This window comes from Pecten maximus, chromosome 12, assembly GCF_902652985.1.
Source record: "Pecten maximus chromosome 12, xPecMax1.1, whole genome shotgun sequence".
Classification (NCBI taxonomy): Eukaryota; Metazoa; Mollusca; class Bivalvia; order Pectinida; family Pectinidae; genus Pecten; species Pecten maximus.
The window spans coordinates 8,139,696-8,152,323 of NC_047026.1; the positions used below are offsets into that span (position 1 = coordinate 8,139,696).

The 12,628-nt window shown below is 38.7% G+C and overlaps 1 protein-coding gene across 1 annotated transcript; it reads left to right on the forward strand.

Annotated features, from left to right (window-relative positions):
* Nucleotides 1-5,704: 5,704 nt before the first annotated feature.
* Nucleotides 5,705-12,373, forward strand: LOC117339761 (probable basic-leucine zipper transcription factor Q). The gene is given in 7 exon segments (XM_033901476.1): nucleotides 5,705-5,768; nucleotides 6,512-6,725; nucleotides 6,728-6,796; nucleotides 6,828-6,952; nucleotides 6,955-7,378; nucleotides 7,410-7,964; nucleotides 12,310-12,373. Coding segments are annotated over 7 exon segments (1,515 nt in total).
* Nucleotides 12,374-12,628: the final 255 nt, after the last annotated feature.

Sequence of the window (12,628 nt, forward strand, 5' to 3'; positions counted from 1 at the left end):
AGCTTCTGAGATGCAGATATGTCATGGCTGCAAATATTAATAGCACAATTCTTATTCCTTCGTATCGGAAATTACCCCTAAACTACCGCCATTAAAACAGACTGCTATAAACAGCGTACCATGCACAGCAGAAAGACTATATACATGTACCACAGAGCCCAAGATATCGTTACCTGCTCCAGGCAGGATGGGCTATTACAGATTGCGGATTAGTTGCCTCCCTGTTCATTTAATGGAAGACAACCGTAATTTTATCGTGGGTGTTGTAGATCAATGGAAGGAAGCGTAAAAGTATATGGAACCCTTGTCTGTAATTAGTGCCCTAGATCACCGTGGGCTGGTGGTGCTGAGTTTCATCTGGTCTTGTTAGGCTTATAAATATATCAACAGTTAAATATTCCGTTTGTTGTTCTGTTAGGTAGCCGTGAGCTACTAGAAGAATACTCCGGCCTCAAAATCGTCAATTAGTTCATTGTTAGTTTTTAATATTTAAAGACAAGCAGTTTGTTATTGGGTTAAAGCCCATTGGGAAACATGGTTCATTGAACAAACCTGATCAGCGGCTTCAGGAAGCATAACGGTGATATGAAGATCAACATGTTCAATCCTCTTTGGTGTGTGTTTTTTGTCATTACCCTGGTTCATATTTTGAGAACGTGACATGACATGGGTTTGACTTAAATTGAGGCTAATTCTTGAAATGTAGCGAAAATACTTTTAGTCGTGTGCTCTAAACAGCGAAGAAAATACTGAAGAAGAAGAAAGAACAAATCATGACATGTTGAAAAATAAAGTTATTCGTTGCATATCTCCTTTTCAATTTTGGGACTTCTAATTTGCCTTCAAATGAAATTGGATTAGAATTTTTAAAGTGTTTTAGTTATATACTCTTTGCGGTCGTGGCTATATAACACTTTTCTACTGCCTACTATCATTTTACACATTACTTAAATTAGTATAGCTATGCATGATTCGTGACCGACCGTGATAACGTTACACATCACGGACGATATGACGATTGAATGCCGACATATGGTATACCACTAGGAACTCGCATCTTGGATTTTATGATATGTAGTTTATTTGGTGGAAATATTCGCGTGTCAATATTATCACGTGTTATTATGTTCGCGTGTGGATAATTTCGCGAACATTTAATGATCGCGAAATCAGCAAAAATTTCCACGCCGCGAACATTTCCACTTTTACAGTATGTGATATGACTTTGTACCAGTCTCTATTGTGAATGTTGTTCTTCCTCGACTCAAAAGTGTGGATTGTAGGACACCAGCTCAGCCGCTACAATACGAACGAACAGCTACCAAACAGAAAAAAGGATACAACCTTGTTTTAATGATAAAGGAGTTGTTCAGCCGATAGAATGATGAAATTAGTCGTAACAGACGAGATATGATGTTGGTGTGTGTTGTTTGTAATGTCGGGTTTATCGTTATTGTCTGATCCTGACGACCTCACAGAGACCGCTTCACTCAGTCAGTGGAAGTTATGATCGACCAGCAGATGAAGACTGCGCCAATTACTGATGAATACATTGGCCCTGTGAGGGAGGTATAAAGTTACCCATAGACTTTATACTAATTATCTCAATGTAATTAAGTAGCATTAAGTAACAAGAATTATGATCTGTAGCGCTAACCCTAATTAATACAAATCGAGATTAATTAATTGAATTCGTTGAATGTCAATTTTCTGCATTGAGACGTTCTATAGATATTATTTCCCGAGGCTGATTTTGCTGAGCAAACATAACAGACACAAAGGTAGTTTACAACGTTAAGGACAGAAGTAAAAATGACAGCGTTCCAACAATGCTTGTTTTATACAACAACAAAACTAACAAGAAATATCTTTAAAAAAGACAAACTGCATAGTTTTAATGCTGGTGGTTATAATGTAAAACTGATGGTGGAATAAATTAACGAAGTAATAATACGTTTCAGCACAGATAACAAAATTGTATCAGTTAGAATCATTTTTGGTGATAATAAGACTGCATTTGAATCAGGAATATAATTTTATTTATGTGTCATTTGAGAGATACATCCGCTTAATTAGCTTGCATTCAATCTTAATTTTGTTTCGTCTTTAACTGTATATCTGCATTTTGCATTTACCGCTACATTGACCAATCACGTACTTCATCTTGACCAGTAACGCCACCTGTCGCGTCACATCCGGGGCCAAAGAATATTATACGGCTATGCCGAAAAAAATGACAGCTTACCAACAATGCTTGCTTTATACAAGAACAGAACTAAAATGACACCGTACCACCAATGCTTGGTTTATACAACAACAGAACTAAAAATTACAGCATTTCCAACAATGCTTGCTTTATACAACAACAAAACTAAAAATGACAGCGTACCAACAATGCTTGCTTACGTCTTTCAAACGCAAAAACCGCGGAAATAAGATGACCATTAAAACATGTACGTATACAGTATATTTTAGTTTATAAATCAACAGAAATCATGTACCTTGGATTAGTGAAATTATGCATCATACATATTCACGAACTACAACGAAGACTGACAACTGTGGTTATCAGCTATTTGCGTAAAATTGCCAGTTTGTCGTCGGCTTATCTTGGCATTTTCAATGATTTCTTTGGGAAAACGTTAATCTCATTCGGCCAATGAAACAAATACCACGAACGGCAAATAAATAACACAGTCGAGGAAATGGTAAAAAAATGTAAATGTCAAAATCCGTTTTTCTCAATGTGAACGGTGTAAATATCCTAAAAACAAGCAGTTTATCAGTAAATGGCTGAATAAATCAGGGTTTTAATTAAGACCATTTGGTCCGATTATAGAGAAGCAGAGCGTTTAATGCTCTCTTAAACTCGCGTATCGTCTCTATACGGCGAAATTGGATTGGAGAGACAAAATATATTAACCACTGTTGCAATTGCAGATGCATTTCAATATAAACCACCCGTTCGATCCGCCTACGAAGTAAGAAATATATCTATCTCATAAAACCTTAAGAGGGAATGAAATGGTATTGCATTCTCTCTTTGAGCCAAACCGTAATGTGAGCGGTCTCTTAAGTAGGTAAAGAAAGTACTGCAAGGAACTCTCAAATAATGTCTTTTTACACATCTCCTGTCAAATGATTTATAGAAGTTGAGGTTTGTAGAAGAATAAAAGAAGATTAAAATAATAGAAATAAGCTTTACACAGTGCAGATTAAATCGTTAACTATATTTCCTAGAAGTGATTTATCGCCTGTCTCTGAAGTTGTCATTATTTCGTTTGGTTCATAATTATCAGAAAGAGAAATGACGGGTATTTTTATAAAAACATTGATATGACAATCTCGTACATCGATTTGATAAGTCACGCGCTGTTTCTGTCAGTAGGTGGTGACACATATCTACCGTCCGGATGGCGCCATGGATGATTCACCGAACCATGACGTCAGTAGCAGACAGTCTCATGATATAACTTGCGCGCGAGAGGCATTTCGACAAAAAGATGTTTATATTATACATAAAATTGTATTCATTTTGTTCATAGAAATTGGTCAAAAACACACAACTATCTTGTAACAAACTTCATTGGATGGGAAAAAATGAAATATGTCACAAACAAATCTAAAAATAATCTTATCCGTATGAAAAAGTCATATACAAATGAATTTTTCTTTAGCATCATATCATGTAGTTTACTTACAAATATATTTGTATATGTTTAGACTTTGGTACTGTAAACGTGGAAATTTACGCGAGCTCGAACTACAAACGAAAGTGGATCGATCGCTAATATTACCCCACGCGTATAGTTTACATATCTAAATCGCGAAATTAACCACCCGCGAAAATAACCACGTTTACAGTAAGTATCACATTTCCTCGTTGGTTCTCGTATCTCGTATCTCGTACCTACCGCTTTGTATAGCTGATTCGTTACCGCTCTTCATATCGGCGTCAAGTATCAAAGTAGTCCGGGTTACCTACTGAAAAACCATCGATCTAAGCTGTTGAAGTTTTATCGGCGTTATCACCCGACGGATGCAGCGATGTAATATGTTACATACGTCACAACTCATAAGTGGCCTTACTCCCCGGAAAGTCATGATGTCATAAATTGTGACGTCATAGGGACACGATCTAGGTTGTCATGGGGCCGCAGTACCCGATTTCGTCTCCAGATGGTTTAGTGTTTCCAAGACATCGCTCCATTTGTGTTGAAATTCTTTAATTTCTAACAATATGTGCTGGCACTGTCGTTTATTTGATATAATTAAGAAAATGCAGAAGATAGAATTATCAATAATTATTAATAGCATTTGTCAAGTACCCCTATTTTGCGTGGGGGCCCACATTAGTCACTTTCTACGAACAACATGCAGGCCTTTGCTTGAAGACATAGGATCAACCACCCCGATCATGCAAGGATAATTATTGATAATTGCATCTCATAAAGATTGAATAATCTAGCAGATATAATGCAAGTATACATGTCACAACATCTTCCGCACACAAGAACACGTAATAAATTGGATCTCATTTCCAGCTGGTCCAACCCCGGAGTTCTAATAAACTTCAACATATCTCGTATGAATCGCGTAAATAATGTAGATACTTGGTAAGGCTAGCTGTCACTCCTACACAGGGCCTGTATTAACACTAACGAGATATATGTTACATATATGTATCTGTCACTACACACTGACGTTATCAAACTGTCGAATGTGTTTAGTATAGCTGGAGTTCTTTACCATGTTAATAATACATACGACACAGAACTGGTATGTTTACAACTGAACCACAAGACATATCAACAAGTATCGGGCACTCAAAGAACGGAGACCTCAAATTTTAGAATATTTTATCGTGCAGATCTTTGCTACAATGGAAATGAGGCAACAGGCATAGCCCACACAAGCCCTCTCCCTAACGAAACCCTCTGTGGGTCATACACTTCGAGCGTACAGAAATCGCTCTCCTGTTGTCTTAGGTAGGTAGTATTGTGATGATAGACTCGTTATCTCTAGCGAAACACTCGTAATACAAGAGCGATTGCCTTCATGTGTACAACAGTTTATAAAGCCATCACCCGAGACGAATAAGGTTGTTTATTAACGTTTAACGCTTTGGTAGGACGGATTATCATTGTAAGGCTGACAATATATTTTACGATAACATGTTGATTTGTCTTGTGGTTCAGTTGTTAACATATCGGTTCTCATTCTGAAAATTTGACATAACCATGATTTTACCTTGAGACGGCGAAGCAGACGACAACTATTTATCTTGCCATATTCTTCTGTAAGTGATGCCTTTTGATCTATTTTTGTTTTGTTCCAATTGATACTTCATTCTGTCAAATTTGTGTGAGAATTATAGCTTAATGATATAAGGAAAACACTGCGTTCTCTTTGTGCACACATAGATAGCTATTGTGATGTTTTTACAAAAAAATACGTCATTCTTCTTATTAGGTATACTCCATCGTTCTATCTATCTTGATTCTCGAGGCATTGTTGTATGGCTGGTATTACTACCTATTGTCATATAGATGATAATAACCCATTGTCTCCATTTGAGAAGTTCCATTGTATTCTTGTTTTCTAGCTTATCATACAAAAAATGACGTTCTCCGTGTCCAGAATGAGCAGGCCTTCCTTGTGTGTTAGATGTAGTTCTCGCTCCCAATCCCCAAGTTTTACGAGCATGCCCCTCAACAGTGCTACCGCCGTCAGATCTCGAGCCTTATATAACCGTAACATGCCAAACGGTAATGTTCCATTTATTCCACGTATCTGAGATTGCCAGCACCAATTTGAGCGGGCACCTAGTCGTCCATACTGGTTGTTGTAGAGGAGTGTGACTGCTGTCGAGGTAACGTGGTTTCCAAGCCAATGTTACCAACACTCGGAACATGATGAACACTCATTGCATCTGACAACCCTATGTACGACATGCATATTTCATGAATGCTTAGGAACAGAACTAGATTGGTTTTTAGAACTCTAAAGACCCCAAGATGTTACGGAGAAAAAAATTCCATTCAAACATCCATCCCTTTTCATACCACGAGATGGACAATACTGGTACTTTTGTCGTATCAATATTAGTATCTTGGATGTTTCCGAAACACTACCCTCCATTAAAATCGATCAGGGCACTTTTTAGAGAGTACGGGTCTGACTAAAAATAAATGATAATGTTCCGTTTAGAGCGATTACATGAGGACAATGGCGACAATATCATACGAAATGTCTAAAACACAGCCATGATTTATGGAATATCTTTCTTTTCGGGGTGCGATTACCGAAGAAAAAAGTCACATTACCACGAGGAACGCACAGTGATAAATGGAGTTTCTGTGTCAAGGGCCATTATACAGTAATGCTGAACCGATTTGTTCTGTGTCAAGGGCCATTATACAGGAATGCTGAACCGATTTGTTTCTTTTTATTTGCTTTTGTTTATCTCTTGCTCCACCAAAAATATTGTAATATGTGGTAAGAGGGTAAGAGGTGGAAGAGGGGGAAGAGGGAAAAAGGGGGCGAGAGGAGGAGACACTACAAGTAGAAAAAGTAAAAGAAAAAGGGGGGAGAGAAAGAGGGGGGGGAAACAAGAGAGAAGAGCAACAGCAACAGCAAGAGCAACAGCAAGAGCAACAGCACAGCCACAGGAAGAACAACAGCAACAGCAACAGCAAGAGCAACAGCACCAGGAAGACCAACAGCAACAGCAACAACACCAACAGCAACAGCAACAGCAACAACAGCAACACCAACAACAACAACAACAACAAGAGCAACAGCAAGAGCAAGAGCAACAGCAACAGCAACAGCAACCAGCAAGAGCAACAGCAAGAACAACAGCAACAGCAACAGCACCAGCAAGAGCAACAGCAACAGCAACAGCAACAGCAAGAGCAACAGCAACAGCAACAGCAAGAGCAACAGCACAGCCACAGGAAGAACAACAGCAACAGCAACAGCAAGAGCAACAGCAACAGGAAGAACAACAGCAAGAGCAACAGCAACAGCAACAGCAAGAGCAACGGCAACAGCAAGAGCAACAGCAAGAGCAACAGCAACAGCAAGAGCAACAGCAACAGCAACAGCAAGAGCAACGGCAACAGCAAGAGCAACAGCAAGAGCAACAGCAAGAGCAAGAGCAACAGCAACAGCAACAGCAAGAGCAACAGCAACAGCAACAGCAACAGCAAGAGCAACAGCAACAGCAACAGCAACAGCAAGAGCAACAGCAACAGCAAGAGCAACAGCAAGAGCAACAGCAAGAGCAAGAGCAACAGCAACAGCAACAGCAAGAGCAACAGCAACAGCAACAGCAACAGCAAGAGCAACAGCAACAGCAACAGCAACAGCAAGAGCAACAGCAAGAGCAAGAGCAACAGCAACAGCAACAGCAAGAGCAACAGCAACAGCAAGAGCAACAGCAACAGCAACAGCAAGAGCAACGGCAACAGCAAGAGCAACAGCAAGAGCAACAGCAAGAGCAAGAGCAACAGCAACAGCAACAGCAAGAGCAACAGCAACAGCAACAGCAACAGCAAGAGCAACAGCAAGAGCAACAGCAACAGCAAGAGCAAGAGCAACAGCAACAGCAACAGCAACAGCAAGAGCAACAGCAACAGCAACAGCAAGAGCAACGGGAACAGCAACAGCAACAGCAACAGCAACAGCAAGAGCAACAGCAACGGCAACAGCAAGAGCAACAGCAACAGCAACAGCAAGAGCAACAGCAAGAGCAACAGCAACGGCAACAGCAAGAGCAACAGCAACAGGAAGAACAACAGCAACAGCAACAGCAAGAGCAAGAGGAACAGCAACAGCCACAGCAAGAGCAAGAGCAACAGCAACAGCAACAACAGCAACAGCAAGAGCAAGAGCAACAGCAAGAGCAACAGCAAGAGCAACAGCAACATCAACCAGCAACAGCAACCATCAACATCAACGTCAACATCAATATCAACATCAATATCAACATCAACATCAATATCAACATCAACATCAACATCAATATCAACATCAACATCAATATCAACATCAACATCAACATCAATATCAACATCAATATCAACATCAATATCAACATCAACATCAACATCAACATCAACATCAACATCAACACCAATATCAACATCAATATTAACATCAACATCCACATCAATATCAATATCAACATCAACATCAACAACATCAACATCAATATCAATATCAACATCAATATCAACATCAATATCAACATCAACATCAACCATCAACATCAACCATCAACGTCAACGTCAACATCAATATCAACATCAATATCAACATCAACATCAATATCAACATCAACATCAACCATCAACATCAACATCAACATCAATATCAACATCAACATCAACATCAACATCAATATCAATATCAACATCAATATCAATATCAACATCAACATCAACATCAATATCAACATCACCATTAACATCAACCATCAACATCAACCATCAACATCAACATCAATATCAACATCAACATCAACATCAATATCAACATCAACATCAACATCAATATCAACATCACCATTAACATCAACCATCAACATCAACCATCAACATCAATATCAATATCAACATCAATATAAGCATCAACATCAACATCAACATCAATATCAACATCAACCATCAACATCACCATCAACATAAACATCAATATCAACATCAATATCAATATCAATATCAACATCAACATCAATATCAACATCAACCATCAACATCAATATTTACATCAACATCAACATCAACATCAACCATCAATATCAACATCAACATCAATATCAACATCAACATCAACCATCAACATCAATATCAACATCAACATCAACGTCAACATCAATATCAACATCAATTTTAATATCAACATCAATATCAATATGAATATTATCAATATCAGTATCAATGTAACAATACAAATCAATTTGACTATTGAGGAATCCTGATTTCATGAACAGATTTTTGGACTTGTTGTAAAGAAATTGATCTTATTAATTCAGAAAGCTTTCTATCAAAACATCATGTCGTATTTCATCAGGAAATGCAACTCGTTAAGAAATTATTACTTGTGTTATTAATGGGAGAGTATTTTCCATCACTATGACCATGGTACAAGTCTATTTATCTGGAATGTCCCCTACCCTGTGACCTCCCTTTCTGAAATCTTATTATTGCCATAGATATTCTCATTCTTTGGGGATTTAACATAAATTTGCAGAAATGCCTTCTTTTGACCTTCAAAGTTTCCACTGCTGTAGGGGACATCCTTATTTATGATCGAGAAAGGCAGTGATGTTCACAATTCATTCTTTTCACTGTATTCGCGGAAATCATGAAATTGACACATAAACGTTTCTATTGATTAAATTTCTGGAGGGTCCCATTTGAATATCTAAAAAGGACGAAATATAAAACTGATATAATGAAAAGGTAACGTGAACTGATTGGTCAATAATGGAGAAATTAATTAATCATCAATTAATCATCAGACCAATTATTTGCAATGAAATCGACAATGAATAACAATAACACTTCAGCGAGCTCTCGCTATTATGCAATGATGATAATATCTTTAAGCACAAACTGGGCCTTGGTATAGTTCTACACGGTGAGTATTGTACCTAACGGTCTAGCATGTATAATTGACATTTATATTGCACGAATGTTTTAGTTAAGTCCACAAAATGTGTTTACATTTCATCCTGTTGCTGAAAAAAACACGTGATGAAAAATGTATGCAAGAGTCCCAATGTGTTAAAACGTTGACTGGATGAGCGTCGATCCGTGATCGGAAACCCACTCCCAAGGGTGTAATGGTGATTTAGATATTTATTAGGCGAATACGAGATAAAATAACTCACAAGGCTCATAAAACACAACGAGCTTTGTTAAATTTCTGTCGCTTCTGGTCGATACTTGAACAAAATCCGAAAGCTGTGAAGTGAAACGCGTCTACATAATATGTCTGCTTGCTGAATGAACACTGGTTAGAGTTCCATAACCCCGAAATCGATCCAGCTATGAAATAATCGGTATTATTTTTAATTTGTATTATCTAATTGATCGAGAGCATATAAATATTAGGTTTGGAAAGTGTATATTAATTGATTTTGCTTAATATAGTTTTCATGCAGGAAAACAGCTTAAATAGCTTTGCAGGTTAAGCTGGCAATGGTGTACCTGCTCTCTCTCTCTCTCTCTCTCTGTGGAATTGACTCGGTCGCTTAAACATACATATTTCATTACGTATGTATATATTTCTATGCTGGCGACAGCTTCGACTTTGGCGAGAGATATCATTCAATGCACATTATGATACTTTGCAGCGCCGACTGAAGACTTTTTACTTAGAAAGATGAAAATGGCTGACGGTCGAATTTCACTGTTCAATATACATAACACCATAAAGGACATACCGGAAGAGAGGTTCCGAATAGCTCACAAAGGACAACTGTATACGGAACAGCCGCCCGACAGGTAGGGATAATTAAAACTTCGAGTTTTCTCTTGGCGCAATTATCTCTCGGTGTTTATGCTTTCTCTCTGTTTAAAGATTTATTTTTCGTCTGCCTTTCCATGAAATTGTCCTAACCTCTGTTTAAAGATTAATTTTCGTCAGTCTGTCATGAACCGGAATTTGTGAACATAATTAGAAATATAACAAGAAGCGACAACTGGTAATACTAATTAAGTCTTCACACTTCCTGTAACGACAATCTGTTGTATTCCTGTGGGTGATCTGTAAACCAATTAGAATGTCACACAACCTGCTGGTCTATCAATGTAGTCCCTTATTTGGGACTATAACAAGGCTACACATGATCTGATTCTTCAAGCGACACGTCAGATCCTAGAAATGTATTTTACTGTCATTCATGTCTACTCTGCGTTCAGTTCGGAAATATATCCCCACCAATATTTGTTAGTATGGATTTAGATCCAAATGGCAAAATTGCATGGAATTCTCAAAGGCCAAGCTTGTAGCATTGTGGTTGCACTTAAGTCAGACTTGTTATTGGTCCAATTCATCAGCGATATTGAAGAGCCTTGTTTGTTTGTTTTTGTTTAACGTCCTATTAAGAGCCGGGGTCATTTAAGGACGTGCCAGGTTTTGGAGGTGGAGGAAAGCCGAGGTACCCGGAGAAAAACCACCGGCCTACAGTCAGTACCTGGCAACTGCCCCACGTAGGTTTCGAACTCGCAACCCAGAGGTGAAGGGCTAGTTATAAAGTGTCGGGACACCTTAACCACTCAGCCACCGCGGCCCCCTTTTTTTGTTTGTCCAATTCATCAGCGATATTGAAGACCCCCCAAACAAACAAAACAAACAATCGGCCAAGTACATCCTTAACAACACTTTATCGTATTTTGTTTTAAATTCTATAGTATACTGAAGTATCAAGTCCCACGGACACACATTCTATCCTCCTTTGGCATATTATGTATACTATTTTGGCAATAACGTAAGTAGATTAACGAACACTTTAACACAGCAAATAGATGCAAGAATTCCCCGATTAGTCGTTTAACGTGAAAAGTAGGAACGGCAACCCATGTATTTTCAGAAGCCAAAGACATTTTGCTGAATTGATGATAATTGTTATCAGAAACATGTTGACACTTAGAAACTGTTCTGGAAATGTAACTAAATATAAACATATAGAATCATAGAATATGCACGTGGTCTACGCTTCCTGCTTGACAGGAAAACGGAGAAATATCACTGATGTGGACCAAGCTTTAAATTGTGTTTATTTCCCAGTAAAATACGTGTTCAAGTCCTTGTCAATATATTGGTAATCAGTAAATGTCAATGGACAGAGGGGGCCGCGGTGGCCGAGTGGTTAAGGTGTCCCGACACTTTAACACTAGCCCTCCACCTCTGGGTTGCGAGTTCGAAACCTACGTGGGGCAGTTGCCAGGTACTGACCGTAGGCCGGTGGTTTTTCTCCGGGTACTCCGGCTTTCCTCCACCTCTAAAACCTGGCACGTCCTTAAATGACCCTGGCTGTTAATAGGACGTTAAACAAAAAAAACAAAAAAACCAAACAAACAAACAAACGAAAAACAAATCAATGGACAGACTGACGAGATATTCGGTAGACGGACAACAGACGGACAGAAGTTAACCAGGTTAAGGTTGGCTAGCGTTCAAATGACGAACAGAAAGACAGGGAAATTATACATGTGTGCAGTAGACATACACAGCAGACAGAATGATGGAATATAGTAACACGGAAACCCTGAAAGGTTCATTGACTGTTGTCAGGAGGCTGAATGGACAGACAGACAAACACATAAAGACACGGACAGAAAGGCGTGACACGCCATGATTAACCTCGTCACGTTGGATTCCTTACAATTTGCTCTACGGAGCGACATCTAACGGAGACATACTGCACCCAAAGGCCAATAATCCAGCGTGGAATGTGCAAATGTTCTGACGTAATCATTACGGTACCACAATGAGAATATCGATAGTGTCTGTATCCACTCACCGATGTATCACTTAATTAGCTGTATGACGAATAAGGAACTATATCCTTTGCCTGATAGATATTACGTACAGTCTGTGTCTATGGAAGGCT